At 41.0% G+C, this 22975-nt stretch overlaps 2 protein-coding genes across 3 annotated transcripts in view; both read left to right on the top strand.

The window, feature by feature from the left end:
- The window catches only part of farp2 (FERM, RhoGEF and pleckstrin domain protein 2), a gene marked incomplete in the record, with an annotated part of 71463 nt that extends 62576 nt beyond the window's left edge, over nt 1-8887 (top strand). The window contains 12 exon segments of the mRNA XM_024258921.1: nt 745-878; nt 955-1036; nt 1115-1352; nt 1461-1591; nt 1675-1743; nt 1819-1908; nt 2302-2384; nt 3694-3812; nt 3953-4116; nt 7614-7721; nt 7788-7939; nt 8012-8887. Of these exon segments, the coding sequence (XP_024114689.1) occupies nt 745-878; nt 955-1036; nt 1115-1352; nt 1461-1591; nt 1675-1743; nt 1819-1908; nt 2302-2384; nt 3694-3812; nt 3953-4116; nt 7614-7721; nt 7788-7939; nt 8012-8105 (1464 nt within the window).
- Nucleotides 8888-13323: 4436 nt separating this feature from the next.
- Nucleotides 13324-22611, top strand: boka (BCL2 family apoptosis regulator BOK a). Of its 2 annotated transcripts, XM_036211682.1 has the most exons (6): nt 13324-13610; nt 13719-13748; nt 13798-14035; nt 16375-16503; nt 18801-18964; nt 21721-22611. In XM_036211682.1, exons 3-6 carry the CDS (start codon nt 13822-13824, stop codon nt 21844-21846), a joined length of 633 nt encoding a protein of 210 aa, XP_036067575.1. In that variant the 5' UTR covers nt 13324-13610; nt 13719-13748; nt 13798-13821; the 3' UTR covers nt 21847-22611. The 2 variants fall into 2 exon arrangements, with proteins under 2 accessions (XP_036067575.1, XP_024114950.1); XM_024259182.2 differs by having other exon boundaries at nt 13325-13610; nt 13719-14035.
- The last annotated feature ends 364 nt before the right edge of the window (nt 22612-22975 follow it).

Below are 22975 nucleotides of genomic sequence, written 5' to 3' on the forward strand. Positions count from 1 at the left end.
CAAAAGTATTTTGGCTTTCTATCAGCTTCAGCGTTTTCAGCTTTAGTGTTTTTAAATATGAATTTCAGCATCTTCAGCGGCCAAATTAATTACAGAATTCACACTAACATTGTCACAGGCAATGATATATATATATAGTTCATATTTATGTTAGAAGGTTACTGTTTTAAAGTTTTAAAAATGTAGTCTTAGAGTGTTCAATAAATATTTATCCTGTTCGGCCCACGACCTAAGGTCTGTTTTGGATTTTGGCCCCTTGTGTGATTGAGTTTGATACCCCTGGATTAGAGGATTTTACAGCTTTAAAGCATTCAAATTAAATGTGATTTGCGCATCAGTAGCATCCAGTTTTAATGTTAAGTCAATGTACAGACATGATAAGGAGTCCTGCGTTGCAATTTGAGTGCCCGGTGAGGCGCGTTGCTCTAGCAGCGACCTTTGCTGTTTATTATGAATTGTAAAAATCTTGAGAAAGACAACAGACGGCAGTTTTTCAGGCCCATTTATAGAGGTCAACAGCCAAAAAAAGTTAATTTACGGTTTGGGTACCCTTTAACATGGACATGGTCATTTGGCTTTTTGGAGACAAATGTGGATCACTTGATGGGTGTTGTTAGCAGCCATGTTCGTCCTGTCAAAACTCATGGTTTTGATGAAGCTCATGCTGACAGACAGTCTGCTGCAGACACATTCTGGACCAGAGAAATGTTTCCTGCGTTGAGTTGGTTCGTTGTGCTTCTGCAGTGGTTCCGCAGCGCCGTGATCAAAGAGAACGCCATGCCTGAAGGCTTGATGACCCTCCTCTTCTCTAACATCGACCCCATCTACGAGTTCCACAGAGGCTTCCTGAAGGAGCTGGACCAGAGGCTGGCTCTCTGGTGGGTTCTTCCTCATTCTGAGTGGGCGGTTCAATGTCGTGAAGGTGATTGTGACCTCTTCCTTCCCTTTCCGCAGGGAGGGGCGTTCCAACGCTCATGTCAAGGGAGATTACCAGAGGATTGGTGACGTGATGCTGAAGAACATGTGTGCTCTGAAGGTTTGGAATCTCTCTGATGATCGTTTCCTCCGACTACATGGTTGGTTCAAAGCGTGATGAGTTTCCTTTGGTCTGCAGGAGTTCACCAGCTTCCTCCAGAAGCACGACGAGGTGTTGACAGAACTGGAGAAGGCCTCCAAGAGGCTGAAGAAGCTGGAGATGGTCTACAAAGAGTTTGAGCTGCAGAAGGTGTGCTACCTGCCCCTCAACACCTTCCTGCTGAAGCCCATCCAGCGCCTCATGCACTACAAGCTCATCCTGGAGAGACTGTGCAAGCATTACTCCCCCGCTCACCGGGACTTTGACGACTGCAAAAGTAAGCAAACGTAGCTCCGCCTTCTCCTGATCTGGGATCAGGTCCTGCTGGGTCACCACTTCTGCCAGTTGCTGGTTTGCAATATTGTGTCTTTTTTTCTCCTGACAGAAGCCTTGAAGGAGGTGGCAGAGATTGCCACTCAGCTTCAGAGCAGTCTGATCCGGCTGGAGAACTTCCAGAAGCTCACGGAGCTGCAGAGAGACCTGATAGGGATTGAGAACCTGACGGCCCCGGGCCGCGTGAGTGCACCGACACAGAGCGGAGGGTAGGGGGAGCTGGGACTTTAAAATGAGCTGATGGAGTCTGCTGCGTGTGCTTTTAGGAGTTCATCAGGGAGGGATGCCTGTACAAGCTCACCAAGAAGGGCCTGCAGCAGAGAATGTTTTTCCTGGTGAGTGAAGGACTCCTCCAGCTGTGAAGATGTAGGGACTCGGATGGATTTTAATGCTCACTTTCTCCTTTTCAGTTCTCGGACATGCTCCTTTACACAAGCAAAGGCGTGACGGCAACCAATCAGTTCAAAGTGCACGGACAGCTGCCCCTGCAGGGCATGATCGTGAGTCTCTGCTGTTCTTCTGTTAATCAGAACGGTTCCTGCAGAGGAGCCGTCTGCTGATGTGCAGCAGTCTGCTGTGTGTTGGCGGAGCGCGGGGGTATCCTAACTCTACGTGTCTCTGCTTCACTCCCGGCTGCAGCTTATTGTTCTGGACGCTCCGGTGAGTCTTGAGCTCTGCCGGTCGAGGCTGAAGCTCACTCATCTCCTCCGTGTCCACACAGACACTGGAGGAGATGCTGCAGTAGAAGTTCAGCTTGATAGTCAGATTATTCGTTTACCTACATGTAGGCGTTGTAAAGTTCCCTTAAAGGATGTTTGAAACCAAATTCTTCCGCTTAATGGCTTATTCTGGTGGTGCCATACATTATTAATTGACTACTCTTGTCTTTTTAGGTGGAGGAAAGTGAAAACGAGTGGTCGGTTCCACATTGTTTCACCATCTACTCAGCTCAGAGGACCATCGTCGTAGCTGCCAGGTGACTTGTTGAAATCGAGTTGAATGAAACTGAGCACAGCAAGACTTTAATGCAACCAAATGTTACGAAACACTGAAGCCAAAAAATGATAATTTACATAAATGTACTCAACTCTTGCAACAGATGTAATTAAAATCCCAAGTATCTGAGCATCACCCCAAAGGATGGATGGGGTGGTTCTGGACCTCTATGGTCAGCTTCTCGTCGTCCATGGTGTTGAATGACCGATGTGACTCTCCACCACACACTCTGTGACCCGAGTCAGCGTAAATGACGTCATGTTTATACCACGGGGAAAACATGGCACGTACTGTGAAAAATAGGTTTACTTTGATAAATGTACTGGATGCAATTTACACTCGCTCGCATAATTTCCAGTTTAGGTTGTTTCATTTGCTCCAACTTCACAAAAAAGTTCTCCGGCTTGCTCCAGCGTTTCGGCCAAAGTTTGAAGCCAACAAATCGAATTCAGTGTCGGAGAGTCCAGGGTCAGAAGCATTACAAATGAGAATATTATTAAGTTTATGTACTGGATGTACATTATGTACATACAGTTATACACAGACACACACTAACCTGTGAGCAGCCGACCTGAAATCCAGCTGGATTCTTCTCCCAAAACAATGTTTTATTATTTTTCACAAACATAATAAAGAAAGCTTATGAGAAAAAAAAGAAAAAGATGAAAAAAAGAGAGAAAATAAATAAAAACAGAATTCCTGGAAAAATGTCAGAAAGACAGCAGAGAGAAATTCTTCTGTTTTGGGCTGCCTGGTGTGACTTTAGTCTGGATTTGATTGTATTTTCATTCAAAAACATGTTGATTAGTTTGTTGACAAATTTTATTCTTGTCACTTTTATGAAATTACACCTAAAACTTTGATTCTATGTTGTAAAAACAGTTTGTTAAACATTTTTGGGGTTTCCACAGCAAAATGAATCACATTATTTCAGACCGAATTTTCCGTTTTTGCCTGATTTTATGTCTAGTGTAGGAATATAACATGACTCTAGGTTCCAAAGGGTTACAAATTAGCGTTCTAAATGTACCATTTTGCGTGTGATTTTATATTATGATTATTTGCAGATAAGTGACTGGCAAATATTGTAAAAAAATAAAATCCATGGCGATGAATTTTGATTGAGTTTTTTCAAATATGCGATTAATTTTTTTTCATCGATTCCCGGCCCTGGTTATGTCTAATTAAAACGCTTCAATGACCAAAGCAGATCGTCCACATGGTTTGTTTTCACGCTGAAATCATTTTCTCATCTTTTTTCTGATATGAGTGCTGGTTTCTGGTTTCAGCTCTAAAGTGGAGATGGGGAAGTGGATCGAGGACCTGAACATGGCTATTGACTTGGCGAAGAAGTCTCAGGAGAAATCCAGGTTCTTCCTGGACGCCAGCCTCGCCGACCGCTCCAATCGTAAGCGTTCTCCTCCCCTGAGGAGTCTTCTCTCTGGGTGTTCATGTTCTCCCCGTGATTCCTTCAGTCCAGCAGGACAGTTAATCCCTCTCCTCCACACAACCTCCTGCCCCCTTCCTCCTCCTCCTCCTCTCCCCCAGGATCATCAGACGAGGTCTCTCTGGAGCAGGAGTCGGAGGATGACATGAACTCCTCTCACACTTCTCTGGACAAGCAGACTCACCACCGTGCCAACACAACCATGCATGTGTGCTGGCACCGCAACACCAGTGTGTCAATGTCCGACCACAGCCTGGCTGTGGAGGTACTCCTCCTCCTCCTCCCTCAGCCTCATCACTGCATCCACTCCTGTGCCTCCTTCAGAGTCCTTTAGGTTTTCTCTAACTCCTCCCGTTTGGTTCGGTTCTGCCGTTTCTTCCCTCACCAACTGCATGTGTGAACACATCTCCGTGTCTTTCTCTCCACAGACCTGGAGAAGCTTTTCCTCATCCTCCTCTTTCTCCTTCCAGGCTAACGTGCTAACTCTCTCTCAGCATCCCTTCTTCCTCTTCTGTCCCTCTGCTCTCAGTTTTCGGCTCTCCAGCCGCCTCACCAGAACTTCCTCCTCGCTATCTGCTGGGTCAGGGACAGAGGCCCAACACCATCACACACGTTTGCTGGTACCGAAACCAGAACCTCTCTCTCACTGACTACCTGCGCATGAACCAGGTACCAGAACCTGTGAGGGACGCAGTTCTGACAGGCCTGAGGACTTTAGTCAGCATGAAGCATTTCCCTGAAGTATTCCTGAGAATCCCAGGAGTTAAAGCTGGCATGAGCCAACATGCAGCCCAAACATTCTGAAGCAAACCTCAGGAACAGAGGCTGTCTTAAGGAGCGTTCACACCAAACGCGATTCGCACCACAAATTCACCTGTCAACCCTTAGATCTTTAAATTTTGGCCACACCCCCCAATTTGCACCGTATTGCTCGAGTGGAGCTGCTGGCAGACCTTCACGCCACGCCCGTCGCTCAGATCACGCTGCGGCACTTCAGACCGCCTCATGTCACGTCTGTTCCATTGACTTAACTTTAAAACTGGCCGCCTCCGCCGTGCGAATCGCGTTCGGTGTGAATTCACCTTAAGATTTTATAAGGAAGTCTTTTGACAGTACAAAAACCGAATCTTATTGTTTTTTTAACCTTCATTTTACCAAGAGATCAGGATCTCTATTTCATGGCAGACCTGGCCAAGAAGTCAACAGCATACGTCATTTAAATAATATACAACAAAAATATCAAACTGAAAGATGACTTTACAATATTTACTGTATACAATTTGTAATTGAGGTACAGTTTAGTAACAGGGACTTTTAAGAGGTAATATAAGTAAAATGTTTTTTAGCAGAGTGCAAAAGTTATGCGCAGCATGATAAATAATTGAATACAATAGCTGTAACAGTATGCATTAAGAACATTTGCAGTGTTGAAGGGAATTACAAAGAAGATGGATTACTTTTAAAAAAAAATACACCTTAAAACGGCGTATTTTTGCAAATTCTAAGCAATAAGTAAGAGTTCCCTACATTTTAGGTGAACTTTTTAATCAAATTAGTTATTATATCAATGTGAAATTTGAGATAAAAGTGCTAAATACATAAAAAATCATTAAAACTTATTTAGTTTGAGCAGAAATTACACAAATATTTTAGTAAAATTCAATTTTTTCAGCAGGAAGATCTTCATAGCATCTCTAAAAACCCATTTACATCAAATCTGATGACATAAATAGTCCTTTGTGTTGTAATTCAAAAAAAGACTTTTAAACACAGAGAAGGAATTCTGGGAAAAGCAAAGCAAAAGCTGGATATGCATCAGTGAAAATATAATATTGAGTGCAGAATTTGTTGGGAAAGAAGCGTTAAAGTCAATCATCAGGTTTCATCCAAGCCAGTGGAGCTTTAGCTGAACAGAGAAGTGGAGAAAGGAGCTGAGATCTGCAGGAAAGAGCTCTGTGGAAAAGCTGTGAGGTGAAGTGACAAACTCTCCTGACATCTAAATTCTTCTGGGGAATCATGGACACTTTCCTCTGAGGCTGCCAAATTCTTCACATCTTTCCACAACCACAGCCATGAGTCCATCAGCGCCTCCTACTGGCAGCCAGCTCAATCATTGGAGCCAGACGTGGCGACTGACCTTCTCTGTTGTTTACTTGATGTGATTAATAAATAAAACTCCTCAGACTTTCAGAAAAACTGGAGTCAGCTAAATAGGCTCTAAATGATCAGCAGATGACAGCCCTGTTTTTGGAGAAACAAATCTACTGTGAGAATTGGGAACATGGTGAAACTTATTAACCTTTTTGTAAAAATAGGATTATGTGTTGATGGTTTTAAGCTGCAATTATTTAATCTTTGGAGTTTTTTTTAGCTGACCAAATAACGTTGGACTGTTCCTAACTTATTTTTTTGTTAACTTCAATAGAAACTAGACTAACTAAGCTAAACTTTTGGAAATTTAAAGATTCTAACAAGAGCAGAATTTAAGGAAACTTGTTGAGGGGTAGTCAAAGGGAAATTCTGATTTTTGTCTTCATTCTGTCTGTTAGAGTCGAGGTCTTTAGGGGAAAACAGGTGGAGAGAGGTGCAGCATCATGAATCTGTGCCATAAATGAGGTTTACAGCTCACAGACTCATTACTGCAGTGTTTTCAACCTGTTTTCAGGCAAGTTTACTCTTTTCCTGACAAAAAACACACGACGGCAAAAGGATCAATAGAAACTCTTCTGTGAATGATGTAACAGGAACTCCAGGATCTGGTGCATTTTTGTAATAGTTTTATTTTTTTTTTTTTTTTTTTTTTTTTTTTGTCTAAATCAAATTAGTAATTATTTTTGGGGAAAGAAAACAATTCTAGTATTGTGATTCTCCTGCTCTTTTCTGTACGTTTTTCAGCACAAAAAACTTCAATTTCATTAATCTTTTCATATCAAAACGTTCAGCTTTTTAGGACATTACTGCTTTTATTTTTGGTTATTAAGAACTTTATAGTTTTTTAAATATTGAACAAAATATGCTCCATAGGAAATGAATGAGAACGTCTTCAAGTTTTAAGTAGATTAGCATCAAGTCTTTAAATATATTCATGGCCTATGTTTCCATGTTTTAGAGTAATTTTCAAAAGATTTGGAGTTTAGCTAATATTTTAGCAACATGCTAATGCTTTTGGATGATTTGTTGTCTATTGGGGTTTTTAGGCTAATTTAGAGTTTAGCTTCTATTTTAGCAATAGGCTAAAATTTTTTTTAAAAATGAGTTTACTGAGGAATTTTAGGCTATTTTGGAGCTTAGCTAATTTTTTGGCTACATGCTAGCTGTTTTGTCTAACTTTTTGGCTAATTTTGCATTTAGCTAATATTTTAGCTGGCTATCATTTGCAGCGTTTTAGCTATCAATTCCAGCATCCAGCTATCAGCACTAGCATCTTCAGCAGCCAAATTCAGCTTACAGCATTCACACTAGCATTATCACAGGTAATGCTATTTATCAAATTTGTTGTTAGTTTAAACCTAATGATGGTTAAGATCTGTGCTTTACACCCAGTTTGTTCATGACCCGATTGGTGGACTAATCAGAAAAAATAATCGGTGATTAGTCGACTATTAAAATAATTGTTTGGGCCGCACTAGTATTCAGAGCTCTAACTTTGCATGTGCATGAGAACACTGTCAGTCCAGGTCTTCACGTCTAATTCATTTCACTCCTTCCTAATGGTCCTGAGCTTCTTTCTGCGTGTAACGTGAGTGACTCTGTGTCTGTCAGAACCAGCTGTCGGGGTATCTGCTGAGGAAGTTCAAGAACAGCAACGGCTGGCAGAAGCTTTGGGTCGTCTTTACCAACTTCTGCCTCTTCTTCTACAAGACTCACCAGGTCAGCCGACTCCTGGAGTTTCCCGCCGTCCGGGCGAACGTTTTAGTAACCGGCGTTTGTCTGCAGGACGACTTCCCGCTGGCCAGCCTCCCGCTGCTCGGCTACACGGTCAGCACCCCCGAGGAGTCTGACGGCATCCACAAGGAGTACGTCTTCAAGCTGCAGTTCAAGTCGCACGTTTACTTCTTCAGGGCGGAGAGCGAGTACACCTTTGAGAGGTAGGCTGCCGCGCTTGGATCTCATCGGCGCCGCGGTTTGAAGGCTCACCGCCGCGTGTCTTCTGCTCACAGATGGATGGAGGTGATCAAGAGCGCGGCCAGCACCGCCGGCCGCATGGGCCTCCTCATTCCCAAGGGCGGGCCCGCCGAGGTCAACGGGAACTGAGGGCGGCGCGTCTGGAGGCTGGGCCTCCGGGTCGGGGCGCCGCGTCGCCACCTCAGCGCTAACGCTCCTCAGAGTCGTTCTAATGGTTTGTTCAGTAGAGGTAACGATCATAACCGCTGTGTCAGGACATAACTCTGAGCGTTTCTCATCTTTGCATGTGTGGCGCTCCGTCTGTCATTCTCAAACCCAGTTTTCTTGGACCAACTACAAACTAAATTCAGCGTTTGAAGGACTTTTGTTGACTGAAGTTTAGAAGGAAGCGGAGGAGCAGGACACGAAGGCGCAGCTACGTTCTTTGTTTGGGGATGATGGGAGTTTGGGGGAGGAGCAAACAGGAAGCAGTGAAATGTTGAGCCATGTCGGATGAGTTGGAAGCTAGAAAGTTCTAGAAAGTTCTGCCGGTACGAGAGCTTCTCTTTAAAGGTCACAGAGGGTGCTTCACGACTCTCATGACGTCATCTCGTTTGGTTTGGGATTACACTTCTGTTGCTCAATGGTGTCAGATTAACAACCCAAACTTGTCTGAAGAAACTCAGAAGCAGCTGAAGTGTTTTAGCATGTTATTTCCTACACATTTTCTATGAAGACTGGAATATTTACCCTCTTTGTTTGTTGTTCTTGTGGAGATGTTGAAGTGATGGAGGACCCCTCCAGTCGTTTGTGTGACAGTCTGCTGCACAGTTAACATCCATCCTATTTATTGTATAGATCAGGTTCTCCCTCAATGTAGACTTCATGTTATTCCACTGAAAACCTAACGAATAAACTGAGTTTGAATCCTGTTTGTGGCTTCATTTTTTTTTGTTTTTTTAATAAAGCTTTAAAACAGAACTCATTTTGGTTCGGGGGGGCCACATTCAACCGTCTGATCTCAAGACCAGTAACATAATTACTAAATAATAACCTGTGGTCAACTTCTTATCTGTAGCTTTGTTTTTGTTTTGTTTGTTTCTCAATTGGAAAAAATGCCTCAAACAACCTAGTAAGCTAATCACGTATTATTATTTCTTTACGTCACAACAGCTCAGCTCAGACCTATCAGGGGTGGGGCTATAAAAGCCACGCCCCCTCAGAGGAGATTTTGGAAACGGAGGCTTCAGATCAACATGGAAAATGTCTTTTTAAGACATTTATGTAGTGGGGTTTTGGTTAGAAACTTCATAATTAAAACACTACTGGGAACATTTTTTTTAAATAAAAAACTGTCATTGGGGGACTTGAAATAATCATAACTCTCCACAGAAATGGGTTAGAAAGTTGTTTTTTTTCTCAACATCTTCACGTTCTTTTCTCTTCATGACTGACTGAGCCGCATTAAATGATCTGGAGGGCCGGATGGTTTAAAGCGGCCCGCAGGCAGAAAGTTTGACACCTTTTAAAACTTCCACACAAAAGAAATCGAGCAGTCTCACCACTTTAAAATTAAAAGATCTTTGTTTAAGAAAAATAATCTTCTCAAGGAAGTTTCTCAAACACAAACTAATCATAGTTTGACAAGATTTTATTTTTACTATTCAAAGAAAATCTGCCAATGACGTAAAAATAAAAAAGACAATTTAAAAAAGATCAATGAAACTATTGTTGGTTTGTTCACGTTTGTGATTCTTTGCCGTTTTCTTGTGTCCTGATTTTTTGTGCAGCTGAAGTTTTCTTGTGGATGGATTGTGTTTGATAGGGGATGGATGTGTTTTTCACCACCGCTTGATGCTTATCCTCCTGAAGTGTTTGGATTTCTTCTGAAATTCTTTATCTGCTTTAACAGTTGAGTCGAGTTCAGTGGGTTTTCTTCAGGGCTGGTTTGCTGAGTGGAGCTTTGACTTCTTCTTCTCTTCATCTTAAAACTCTCATCACAAACTGACAAACAACAACAGGAAGGAGTTAATTTAAAAACCCAAAACAGGAAGTGATGGAACGAACCAGATAACAGAAAATGACTTTTAGCTTGTTTGTTTGTTTGTTGGTGGTCTAATAGTTAGTCCCGCCTCCTTTCTTTTTCTTTTTAGCATTCCTTAAGGATCCACCTTCTTCATTCAGCAGGATCTCGATCTCACTCCTGTTTGACCGTCTGCTGTTGTTGTGGAGGGACTGTGTGTTTACACTGTTGCTTCAGGTCATCACAGACCTGCTCAAATCCAGATTCTTCTCAGTTTTCTTTCATTCGGATGCAGATTTTCTGCTCTTGTTCTTGTAACTGTTCTGTTGTGTTCAGATCTGAGCTGTCAACACACTAGAACACTCTCTTCTCTAAGACAAAATTGATTAAAAATAGAATTTTTTGTCTCGGGAGAGTAATACTTTTAATGTTTTTAAAATCATGTTTGTCTTAATGTGTTTGGTCAGGCAGTGAAAGGGTTAAATACCACTAATACTTTGTTCAGTGTCTATTTGTCAACTTTTTCATGTGTTTGATCAAAATAAAATGTGTATTCCTTCATTTTCTGCAAAGTAATATCCTTTGACCCACATGTTTGGTACTACATATTTGAGTTTCCTATCAAATTGAATGAAGCTGAGGGGAAGGTTTACTTTTGTGCCTCAGATGTTGGACTCGTTGTGAGTTTATGTCACACGTGTGTGATGAAGGAGCTGAGAGTGGAGGCGGTAAACAGAGCAGGGCATTCCTCAGGCGTGTCCGCACAGCTTCAGCGGCGGGCGTGGAGGCTTCCCCAGACACGCCATGCGGCCGGGACCTGCTCGCCTGCAGGACGTGGAGGGAGGTGTGGATCACGCTCTGCTGCTGCTGTGTTTCAGACAAATGAAAGTCTTCGATTTGGCGGCTGATAGGATTCAGCTTCTGTCCTCCCTGAACACTTTCAGTTTCTGTATTAAAGTTTCCCAGCTCGATAAAAGTGCTGTGACAGAAATCCGGTTGTGGCAGCTGCTTATCCCGGGATTAACATGTCAGAGAAAGAAAACAACGTTTGACTTCCCTCTTTGACAGGCTCTGAGGACGGGCAGGCCGGGACTCCTGCAGCTCAAATTAGGTTTTGTTCTCCTTTTCTTTGCGTTTCAAAGCCCTTTTTGATGGTCGGTGAAGACTCTGGAGGTCATGATCCATCTCTGCTGAGCCCAATCTCCACTATTCAGGTCCAAAACACTGATTTCTGAAATATGAATTAAGATTTACGGCATTCTGTTGGTTCTGATGATCCGGAATGGTTTAGATGGTTTTATTTTTTTTTTTAAGATTTTTTTTTTGTCATCATGTTTGTGTTGATTTTTTTGTCATCTCAACAAGAGCCTTGTTTTTATCATGTAGTTTTCTCCTGAAAGAAACATCTTTCTCCATAAGATCAAATGTCCTTAAACCTTAGGTTGCGGGACGAACAGGATAAACATTTATTGAACACTCTAAAACTACATTTTTATAACTTTAAAAATATAACTTTTTAGCATAATTATGAATAATAAAGAGGCAGGAATATCATTCCAAAATAAACTCAAACAGTTTCTGCTGTAATCAGGTTTCCAGAGAAACCTGATGATTCAGGTTTAAGTGAGTGTGAGAGATCCTGTTAGATCACATGTCAAAGTCAAGGCCCAGGGGCCAGATCCGGCCCTCCAGATCATTTTATTTTATTGTTATTAATGACCCGATGTTATCTTGAGCTTATTTTTAACTTGTATAATTTTGACTAAATATAGTCTTATGGAAAGTAAAATATTGAAAGTTATTTAAGGTTTAAGTTGATTTATTCTGGAATAATATTCCTGCTTTTTTATTATTCATAATTATGTTAAAAAATAGAGTTTTAAAAATTGTTATTTTACTAGCTTTTTTGACAATTTTGGAATTTACTTAGATCTTTTAGGCTATTTTGGAGTTTAGCTAGTGTTTCAGCTACATGCTAGCTGTTTTGGCTAACCAAAGTTTTTTATTTTAAGTTTTTTAGTCTAATTTGGCGTTTAGCTATGTCATAATGTGGTGTGACTGGAGTGGCCTGGTTAACATAGGAGGCAGACGTCTTCAAAATTCAGAGTTTTTATTTACAGCAAACCCACAGCTCACATAAGCTCCTCCGCTCTGCCAGCCTCCCTTACACTGAGCTTCTTCCTTTTTATAGATCTCAGCTAATTGACTGGCCACGCCCAGGAAGGAAGTCACCTTAACCAATCAAAAGGAAAAAGAAAAAAGAGAAGTGCCCTGCAAACTATTAAAGTCCTGTTAACAAAATAGAAATAAACAACTCAAATCAACAACATTTTATTAAAAGTGAAATAAGAAGATTACAGGAGAAGTGGGTGAACAAGCAGATCTGTGTCATTGTCAAAAGTACAAACACATTCAGAAGTGCTTCCTGATCTGTGCTACACTCAGACCATTATATATTAAGTCTATGACTCAGACACTAAACCAACCCATGGTAAAAACATATGAGTAAAAATAATAATACCTAAGAAACACATCAAAAGTGCATTATACAGTCCGGAGCCCCTAAAGGGACATCAAAGAGGAAAAAATGAAGTGGTTAGTATCTAGTGCACACCAGAAACTGTCTGAATGCTATGTGGTGTGCACCAGATAATGACCAGAGTTTTTTTCTGGTTCTGTCTGGATACTATTTGGTGAGCACTGGATATTATCTAGATTCTATTTGCTGCACACCAGATAGTAGCCAGAATTGTTTTTGTTTTTTTTACACTTTAATGTCTCTTTAGGGCCTCAGCAATGAATTAAATAGAAACAGGATATTAAAATTAATGTGTTGCCAAATATAAGTGTATTTGTCATTAAAAAAAAACAGGATACACAATTAATGTGTCAAAATTGTTCAAAGCTGATGATTAATAATAGAAAAACATCCACAGCTGCAGAGTTCAAGCGTTCCAACAGAAGAAGTCTGGGTTTCATTTGTTTCCTAGTTTAAAATGTTTATTGCAGTGAGGCAATGAGGCTGATGTTCCTGGAAACATGAACAGAGTAATGCTGCTGGGCTGCGATCCACTATCTGTGAGGACATGAAGGAAACCGAAGCTGCTGCTTCCAGTTTTTATAGAGACCAAACCATAAAAGGAAGTCTATGAGTCCACAAACAGACCAAACCTCTGACTGTGATTGCAGTGAATCTGACCTCAGCTTTAACTCTGGAACACATGAACACCTTTCGGGTTGCTGGAATGAATCCCGCGCAGGTGTGCCTCACCTGCGCGTAAAACGAACGCTGGGAACCGGAAGTGTTGTGATTTACCTGCAGGCACACCTGTAATAAACCCAGTTGTTGATTAACGGCTGAGTCAGATCCAGCCTTCGTGTGCTCGTACTGCGTGTGCGCGTGGAGGTGGAAGAGGGGCAGGGGGCGGGGCTCTCGTATCCCCGCCCACAGCCTCCACAATAAGTGTCCTTAGAAGGAAAGGCTGTCAGAGGCGCACCGGAGCGGGTTTCTGTGAATACTTCAGCCCGAAAGCTTCACAGATCAAAGGATTCTCTGACAGAGGACAGGACCCCCACCCTCACCCCCACCTCCCGCCGTACGATGGTGGAGCAGCAGCTGAGCGGCATCTCTGGTAAATTGAGAAGATCCAAACTTCTGTTTGCTGTCATGTCTGTCGTTGGATCTCCAGACACCTGAAGCTTTGCAGAACAAGTGTCTAATCCGCGCGTTTGTTCTGCAGGATAATCTCCAGAGGTGATTGTGTCTGAGGCGCGCGCGCGCGGCGGGGAGCGGCTGTGTGTGCGCCGCGCGCTCCGCGCCGCGCGGACGCACAGGAGAGGAGCATGGAGATGCTGCGGCGCTCCTCCGTGTTCGCGGCCGAAGTCTTCGACCGCTCCCCCACCGACAAGGAGCTGGTGTCGCAGGCCAAGGCGCTGTGCAGGGAGTACATCCACTCCAGGCTGAACCGAGCCGGCATCGGCTGGTCCAAACCCGAGCACGCGCAGGCCGGGGCAGGCGGCGCGCTCGGGGAGGTGTCGTCCGTCCTCCTGTGGTTGGGTGAGTCTTTGAGATTACCATCAGACTTTATTTTGTTTTTGCTGTTTTGAATGATTTCCATTGAAACGGTTTAATGATGACACAAAACGTTCATTTTGGTGGGTCCGCGCGCGCCAGAAGTTCCACATGAGTGCAGTCTGCTGAAGGTGAAACCGCCTGCAGCCATGCGGGCCTCATTAGTCAGAAATGCGCTACAGGATTCCCCTCTAAGCCTGTTAATTCCTGGGAAACTCTTCTGCAGAGTTGGGACATGCACGTTCTCCTGCTGGAGATCTCACTCAGTCTGAACTCGTGTCTCCATGCAGTCCTCCTTCATGTGAGGCAATGAGGAGGAAATTCACAGGAAAACTCCATTATTCAGTTATATGTAACATTTTCAATTTAATAATCAAAAACAGGTAAAGATGAGTTTTCTAAAAACATTCTTCGCACGTCTTGAGTCATATTGAAAAGTTAACTTGGATTAAAACGAGACTAAAGAATCCATCCATCCATTTCTGAACCTGTTTAATCATTTCCAGGGTTGCATGGTTGCTGGAGCCTATCCCCACTATTCAGTTCAATTTTATTTATATAGCTCAATATCACAAAAAATGGCCTCATCAGGCTTCATGCCGGTAATTTTACAGAAGCAGAAGGTCCGTCATAAAACATAAACGATAGCAAATTGCTGAACTAAACAGACTAGTTCTGCCACAAACGATTATTTTAATAGTCGATTTATCTTTGATTATTTTTCTGATTAGTCGACTAATCGGGTCATGTGCAAAGTGGATGTTAAACACACATCTGAACCATCATTAGATTTAAACTAACTAAAAATACAGACAATAAAGACAATAGTTTACTAAACTTGTAATGAATCATGGAGCCTCTGTCCTTCATTAGGTTCTGTGATTAAAACAAGATTTAATTAAATGAGATCTGAAACTAACTATTTTTCACAATATACGTTACTATATAATATAAAGTAATAACTAATCGACTATTTTAATAGTCGATTAGTTGTCAATTAGTGGACTAATCATGGCAGCCGTACAACAAAGTAAATAAAACTAGTTATCCCTGGACCGGGGGTGTCAAACTCAGTCGCTCAAGGGGCCAAAATCCAAAACACATTTTAGGTCGCGGGCCGAACAGGATAAACATTTATTGAACACTCTCAAACTACTTTTTTAAAACTTAAAAAATGTAACTTTTAACATAATTATGAACTAGATGTATAGCATTACCTGTGTGTGTTAATGCTAGTGTGAATGCTGTAAGATGAATTTGGCTGCTCAAGATGCTGAAATTGATAGCTGAAAACCCTGAAGCTGATAGCCAGCTAAAATATTAGCTAAATGCCAAATTAGCCTAAAATACAAAAAAAAGAAAAAAAAAATTAGCTTAGCCAAAAACAGCTAGCATGTAGCTGAAAAAATAGCTTAACTTCAAAATAGTCTAAAAAAACTGAAAAAAGTCTAAATTAGAAAAAAAAGAAAGAGAACAGCTAACATGCAGCTAAAATATTAGCTAAACTCCAAAATAGCTTAAAAAACAAAAAAAGCCTAAATTAGCCAAAATAGCTAGCAGAATGCCAATTTTTAAAACTTTAAAACAGTAACTTGTTATGAATAATAAAATAAATATTATTCCAGAATAAATCAACTAAAACTTTAAATAACTTTCAATAATTTAGTCTCCATAAAAATATATTTAGTCAAAATCAAACAAGTTAAAAGTAGGCGGCATTAGTTATCAGGCCATTAATAACTGGACTGACAGGCAATTCACCAGGAAGATGAATTAATTTACGTACTCAAATAGAGTTCAGCCAGATAGGCCTGGGGGGGAGGAGGGGGCGAGGTCTACAACCAACAAGAGCCAGAGACGTGGTCCACGGCCAAGAACAGGAGCACAGAGGACCCAGCTGGAATCTGAAATCTCTCCCCCCAGAGGGGGGTGGGATAGAGGAACAACATATGAATCACACTGCACCAAACAGAACTAAATAGAATACATAATAGAGGAGAAGTAAATGAGAATAGAGACTCTACTGCTGGGTGACGGTGGGGCACATCCTGATAAGTCACCATTTAAAAAAAAAAAAAAAATAACAGTAACTTTATGACCTTTAACCCTTTAACACCGCTGATGCTTAAACACAAAATCTTTAACAAACTGTAACTTTTCAACCGTTAACACGATCAACGTGATTCCAGTAGATTTTGAAGGAGAAAAGCGGCTCACGTGATTCAAAATCTACTGGAATCACATTGATCGCTAACAATTAAAATATTACAGTTTTACAAATGTTCTGATTGGACCTGTGAAGTACATGCTTCCTGTTCTTCCAGGTGAGGAGCTGGAGTACCTCCGGCCCAACGTGTACAGAAACGTGGCTCGCCAGCTGAACATCACCGTGGCGTCAGAGAGCATCGTGTCGGACGCCTTCCTGGCCGTGGCCTCAGACATCTTCTCCACCGGTAAGTCTTCATCCTTCATCCGACAAACCTAAAACTGCACCAAGTTTGACCTTTTAATTTTTTTTGGCAGTTCCTCTCCATCTCACTGAGAAGGAGGAACTTTCTGACACGCTAAAAAAGACTTTGAGATTTTGGGGAACTTGTGCTGCTCTTGCTGTTGTGCTTATTCATGTAATTGTTGCAGAACTTCTGCTGTTTGTTCATGTAAATGCCTCCTTCAGGGGCGGACCTCGTTAGCCACATTTTGTCCTGTAAATGATCCCAGCAGGGGGCTGTGTGGGGGGGAGGACTCGGTTCATATTGGGTTAACCTGTCTCCAGGCTGAGTGATTGTTAGTGGCGGTTTGGACCTCCCCCTCCCCAAAAGAGCTCCGCTGTGAATTTGAGCCGGTTTCCTCAGATCATTAAACACCAAAAAGCAGGTTAGTCCGGTCCCTGCTTTCGTTCAGAATTGAGCAATTGCAAGAGTTGTGAAAATCCAAGACCTGAAGAGTGAAGTCGAGTTTCTGGTGGATCCTCCTGGATTCTAACTCCAGACTTTAGAAGCACATGGATCCGTGAGTTGACTTGAAGAGGAAGTCCTGAGCGTCTGCAGATAGTGACCACAGGCTGACAGTGGTCACGGGCGTCACGCCCGCAGATAAACTGCCGCTGACTCCAGGCTGACGGCTCTGCTCTGTTTCCACCGTTCCAGGATAATGATTGAAGTCCAACAGAAGAGCGCGTCTTTGTTTTCCCATGAATGACTGCGTGTTTACTGAAGCCCACTTCCAGCTCGGCCCCTCTTTGTCTCTGCAGTTTCTGCTTTCCATCATAAAAACTGTTTATGAAACGATTATAAAGAGCAAAATCTCAGAATGAAAACAAACCCAGCACCGTTGAGCCTGGAAACATTCAGCAGGAATTACTGGAAAACCAAAACCATAAACGTCCAACTATTTTCCTCATCTGAAGAACTTGATCTGCCACAGATTTATCACAAACACCACAGAGGAGAAAGAATCCACCAGGTTCTCTAACATAACTAAATGTGTTCTTATTGTCTTTAGTTTTAGGTTTTGAGAAGAAGTTTGCTCTTTTTAGGGACACATATGAGTTTGTTTAAAAGTCAATAAATCAGGGGAGTCAAACTCAATCACACAAGGGGCCAAAATACAAAATCCATCTTAGGTCACGGGTCGAACAGGATTAATATTTATTGAACACAATAAAACTACATTTTTGAAACAGTAACTTTTTAACGTAAATATTAGCTGATAATGCTAGTGTGAATGCCGTGAACTGAATGTGGCTGTTGAAGATGCTAGTGCTGATAGCTGAAGATACTGAAATTGATAGCTGAAAACACTGAAGCTGAAAGCCAGCTAAAATATTAGCTAAATGCCAAATTAGTCTAAAAACCTAAAAAAAAAACCTTAGGTTAGCCAAAACAGCTAGCATGTAGCTGAAATATTAGCAAAACTCCAAAATAGCCTAAAAAACTGAAAATAGTGTAAATTACCCAAAACAGCTAGCATGTATCTGAAATATTAGCTAAACTCCTAGATAGCCTAAAATCTTAGTAAATGCCAAAATAGTCTAAAAAAAACATTAAACATTAAATAACTTTAAATATTTTACTCTCCATAAAAATATATTTTGCCACAATGATACAAGTTAGAAATGAGGTAGCACCGGGCCATTAATGACAATAGATTAAAATGATCTGGAGGGCCGGAAATTATTGCCTTGAGGGCCGGATCTGGCCCCTGGGCCTTGACTTTGACACATGTGCCATAAGTGAAAGCCAAAGTTTACAAATCCTTCCTAACAGTTTGGTTCAGTCGATGTTTGGGGCAACTCCAGAATCCACACAAAGGAATGACAGAAACACATTTATCTGAGGAATCTGCTGGATTTCCACCAAAGCCGGGTTTTCTGTGGAATGTGGGATCTGCTTTTTATTTTATTTTTTTCTGTAGACACATGTTTCTCATTATCTTGACTGCAGATCCATGAAAACAAGTCTGATGATCCACTGAAGGCTTTTGTTTTCTGTCGATGAAATGGTTTCATTGAACTTCAGATGGAAATCATTCAGACCTCAGATGTTTTCCAGTGTTGTCCTTCACTCTGCAGAAACAGAGAATAGTGCAGGCAGTTGAGCTGATTTCACTACCAAACTGACAGTTTGCTAAAAGGGTCTTCAGATAGTGGGGAGGATCCATAGACTGGGAGGATCCCTGGATCTGCTCCCTAATTGGCATCAGCCTCTCGGGCTTCATTTAGTCCAGGTGCTGACCTCCCGTCTCTCCTCAGGTGTCACGTGGGGGAAGGTGGTTTCCTTGTACGCGGTGGCTGGCGCTCTGGCTGTGGACTGCGTCCGCCACGGTCACCCGGCGATGGTCCACACCATCGTGGACTGCATGGGGGAGTTCGTCCGCAAGAGTCTGACCGTCTGGTTAAAAAAGAGAGGCGGCTGGGTAAGCGGTTCTTATGTTTCCCCACATTTAAAACAGCTGCTGTTTAATGCTATAATTTAATTTTAGGTGTTAATTTAAATCAGTAGTTGAGTAAGAAAAAAAACTAGAGTGACTCTCACTTTCCAGCAGTTGAAGCAACAAAAACAAACGGGAAGAACTGAGATCAAAGTTTACCAAAATAAGAGCGCAGATTTATTTTACCAGTGAGTTTCTATAATATATTTGAAATCCACCAAACACAAAGTCTGACTTCACCCTTTAGAAAAATAAGACACTGATTTGTATTTGTGTTAATGTTACTATTAGGGTAAACAAATTTGATTTTGGCATAATGAAAACATAAACAAAAAGATAAAATATTAGTTTTGTTCTAAAGAAAGTGATGTAATTTTCTAAATATGTGTTCCCAGTGCTGAGCTTTGTTCTTGACTGCATGGACCAGGAAGGGTTAAGGTTAGGGTTAGGTTAAAGCATGTGACCGTTTACAACATTTAGCCTCAAACACACTTAAATACCATGAAAAACCAACTTTCTAAACTTTTAAGTGTATTATACTGTTCATTCTTGACTATAAACAACTCTAAAGCGGTATTTTGACCCGACATCAAGTGTGACATCAAGGGTTTACTAAAGGCAGATATGTATATGTGCATCCATCTTGGAAAAAATCTGGATACTGTTTATTTTGGTGGGAGAAATGACAAAAGAAAGGCTCTTGACCTCAGGAATTGAGTCATTTTACTTCCAGGTAGGAAAAAACTCACAAAAATGACTAATATTTCATTAATAATTTGTTTTTTAGTGTTCCAAAGGTAATATCTGATCATATATATCGCTTTAGCTTACTGTGAAAGGGTTAAGAGGGTCACGGTATGGCCCCTTTAAGTCTTTTCATATATATATATATATTTATATATATTTCCTTTGGAACGGTAAAAAAACTAATTATTTATTAAATAGTTATTTTTTTTTTAACGCTTTTCGGTCCCGGAAGTAAAACAACTCGATCTCTGAGGGTACCATCTATTTCATGATGTCATCCTAGAGCCATCCTTGTCAAAGTGTCAGCTATGAAAACAACCATCCATTAAAAAATATATATATATATATATATATATATATTGATGTAAATACAGTGTAGACAGAACAGTGATGGCTAATTGGTTCATTTTGCAGTGAAATCTGGTCAAAAAATGCAGACATCACCAGATGAACATTTCAGGATTTATTGAGATGATATGGAACATTGTTCTGATTAGCACTGGCTGTGAATGTTTCTTTTCTCTTTGAAGCATCATCGATCTTTGCTTTAATGCGGATCATTTTTCTAGAGACACGTGCACCTTTCTGTCTTTGCTCAATAATCCACGTTCAAACCAGTTCTCCCAATTTGCCGCTCATGGGTTCCACCAAATGATACTCTGATCCTTTTTTTACACAAGGAAATAGTCAGCTATCAATTTCAGTATCTTCAGTGGCCAAATTCAGCTTACAGCATCCACACTAGCATTATCACAGGTAATGCTATATGTCTAGTTGATAATTTTCATATTAAAAAGTTACAGTTTTAAAGTTTTTATAAATGTAGTTTTAAAGAGTTCAATAAATGTTTATCCTGTTCAGCCCGTGATCTAAGGTGTGTTTTGGATTTAGGCCCCCTGTGTGATTGAGTTTGACACTCCTTGAGGCGTCGTCGGTGACGCTTAACCACAAAATCTTTAACATCTGTAATCTTTAATCTTTAACTTTTCTAGCATTAACACGATAATTCCAGTAGATTTTTCTTTAAAATCAACCGTTGGAAAATGACAATAAATCTTTTCTGGACGTTTTCGCTCTGAGGATCAGCAACAGGCATCAAAAGCCAAGAGGAGCTTTGGAGGAGAAGATGTCAGAGCAGCACTGACGCTCAACCAAGAGTCTACTCTGACTGTGGAGAGAGTTAAAGCAGAGAACCCGTCAGGACGACTGTCACCAGAACCTCCTCTAATAATAATAAATTCGAGCCTGCAGCTGCATGAAAAAGTAAACATCCTTCATGTATTTTAGGACTTCCTATAAATACACAGTGACAGATGATCTTCAGATCTGGGGAGTAACGTCATGTGGTCAGGCTAAAGGCAGAATGAGTCTGAAGGAGGAGCAGCTTGTTGAAGTGATGGTCTGTGGAGGTCAAAGACCACTCTAATGAAAATGCTGTTTTAACTTAAGATTAAAACTGTTTCTGAGTATTTCTTTATTCAAATTGCGGTGAATCTGGAACAGACATTGGAAAAACGAAGGGATGATGGGAAATGAGTGATGGCCTACTTCCATACCACAACCCAGAGGTGAATTTTTAATGAATTCCTAAACCTAAATGTATTAAAAATACATTTTTCACGTTGATCTGAAAGCTGTTTCCAAAATCTCCTCTGAGGGGGCGTGGCTTTGGAGCTGAGCTGAGTAGCTCCGCCCCTGATTATGGTTGCTCTGTGTCTGGCGTAAATCTTCTCCACTGCTACCTAAAAATCTCACGTAAAATCTGTAATGTCCATCTGTATAGTTTTTAATCCATTTTCTCTCTGTCTTTAAGTTGCTCTCAAACCCCATCCTAGTTACAGAAGTGTACCATAAAGATGATTACTCAGAGTAATTCTGTGCCAGTTTTACTCACGGTGCCACCTGCTGGTGGACAGTTTCAGGTTTCTCCTTCCTTTTGCTGCATTTGTAGCTTTTCCTGAATCCGTCCTGACTGTTCTGCTGCCCCCCCCCAGGTGGACATGACCAAATGTGTGGTGAACACGGACCCCAGCTTCCACTCCCACTGGCTGCTGGCTGCCGTCTGCGCGTTCGGACACTACCTGAAATCCGTTGTGTTGCACCTCCTCCAGGAGAAATGAGACTAACCCCCCAAACTGGACTCCTTACTGAGCAGCACCGCATCCAGTTGGATTATGTTTACACTCACATGCACTGAGCCACTGAACCCCCCCATCCACTGCCGCTGCTACACGCCCCCCCACTCCTCTATTTATTGTTCCTGTTGTGTCCGAGCAAAATCTCTGCAAACTTTTCAGCTTTTTATTTCTCAAACAACAGAACTGTCTACTATGTGGCAGCACCTTTTCTGCCCTCTAGTGGTCACATTGAGTAACTGCTTTACACTGATGGGAACAAGTAAGAAAAGTGAAAAAGGTGGACAAAAGAAGCATTCTTTTTGTATTTGAGTAGTGGTGTAGACATTTCTTAAAAATAAAAACACTTTTGCATTTTTTTATATTGCAAAATACATTTTATCTTCTCAAAGTCAGTTTTTATAGCAAAACAATGAGGTAAAAGTCAGTCACAAAGGTCAGTTTTGTTTACTCCACCTAGTTTGTGAAGCAACATTAAACATGCTGGCCCAGATACACTAACATGTTGTTTTAATAAATATTCCATCAGCTATTGAGAACAGGATCAGATGTTTCTCTGCAGTACACACTGGATGGTAATGAGTCAAGAAGACGATGTTTCTTCCAGCTTTATTGTTTACTTTGATGTTATGATGCTGTAAACACAGAAATATGAACATGCTTTAATTTTAGGTTGTTCCACAAATATTTAAATCACTGTCATGTAGCAAGACACCTGCTAAAAATAAATAATGTTTTTCAAACTTTGAAGCTGTGATTATCTATACATGGATGTTACAAGAAAACTGAAGATTTTTTAATTTTAGTTTTTTTTTTTTTTTTTGCTGCAGACAAAAACAAATATTTCTATACCTCTAAATTAAACTTATGGAAAATACTAACAAATATATTTTTTTCTCTTGTAAGATTTATTCAGTTTTTATTGGTAATATGAGAAACACTCATATCTTTCACCAAAGTATTTATTTTTAGAATACTTCTGGAAACAGAATTATAATTTTGTTTGATTTGAACTTTAAAAATTAAAGCCAGACATTGTTTATTAATAGTATTTATTTATTCTACGGTTTATTATTATATGAACTTCAAATAAAGCAAGAGTCTGCTCCTTTTA

This window comes from Oryzias melastigma, linkage group LG4 (assembly GCF_002922805.2).
Source record: "Oryzias melastigma strain HK-1 linkage group LG4, ASM292280v2, whole genome shotgun sequence".
Taxonomy (NCBI): domain Eukaryota; kingdom Metazoa; phylum Chordata; class Actinopteri; order Beloniformes; family Adrianichthyidae; genus Oryzias; species Oryzias melastigma.

What these genes read in the sequence shown, in the direction of transcription:
- boka (XM_036211682.1), top strand. Translation starts at nt 13,822, where the DNA reads ATGGAGATGCTGCGGCGCTCCTCCGTGTTCGCGGCCGAAGTCTTCGAC. An exon ending in CTCAGACATCTTCTCCACCG is followed by an intron (nt 16,504 to 18,800) that starts GTAAGTCTTCAT and finishes GTCTCTCCTCAG; the next exon opens with GTGTCACGTGGGGGAAGGTG. An exon ending in TAAAAAAGAGAGGCGGCTGG is followed by an intron (nt 18,965 to 21,720) that starts GTAAGCGGTTCT and finishes GCCCCCCCCCAG; the next exon opens with GTGGACATGACCAAATGTGT.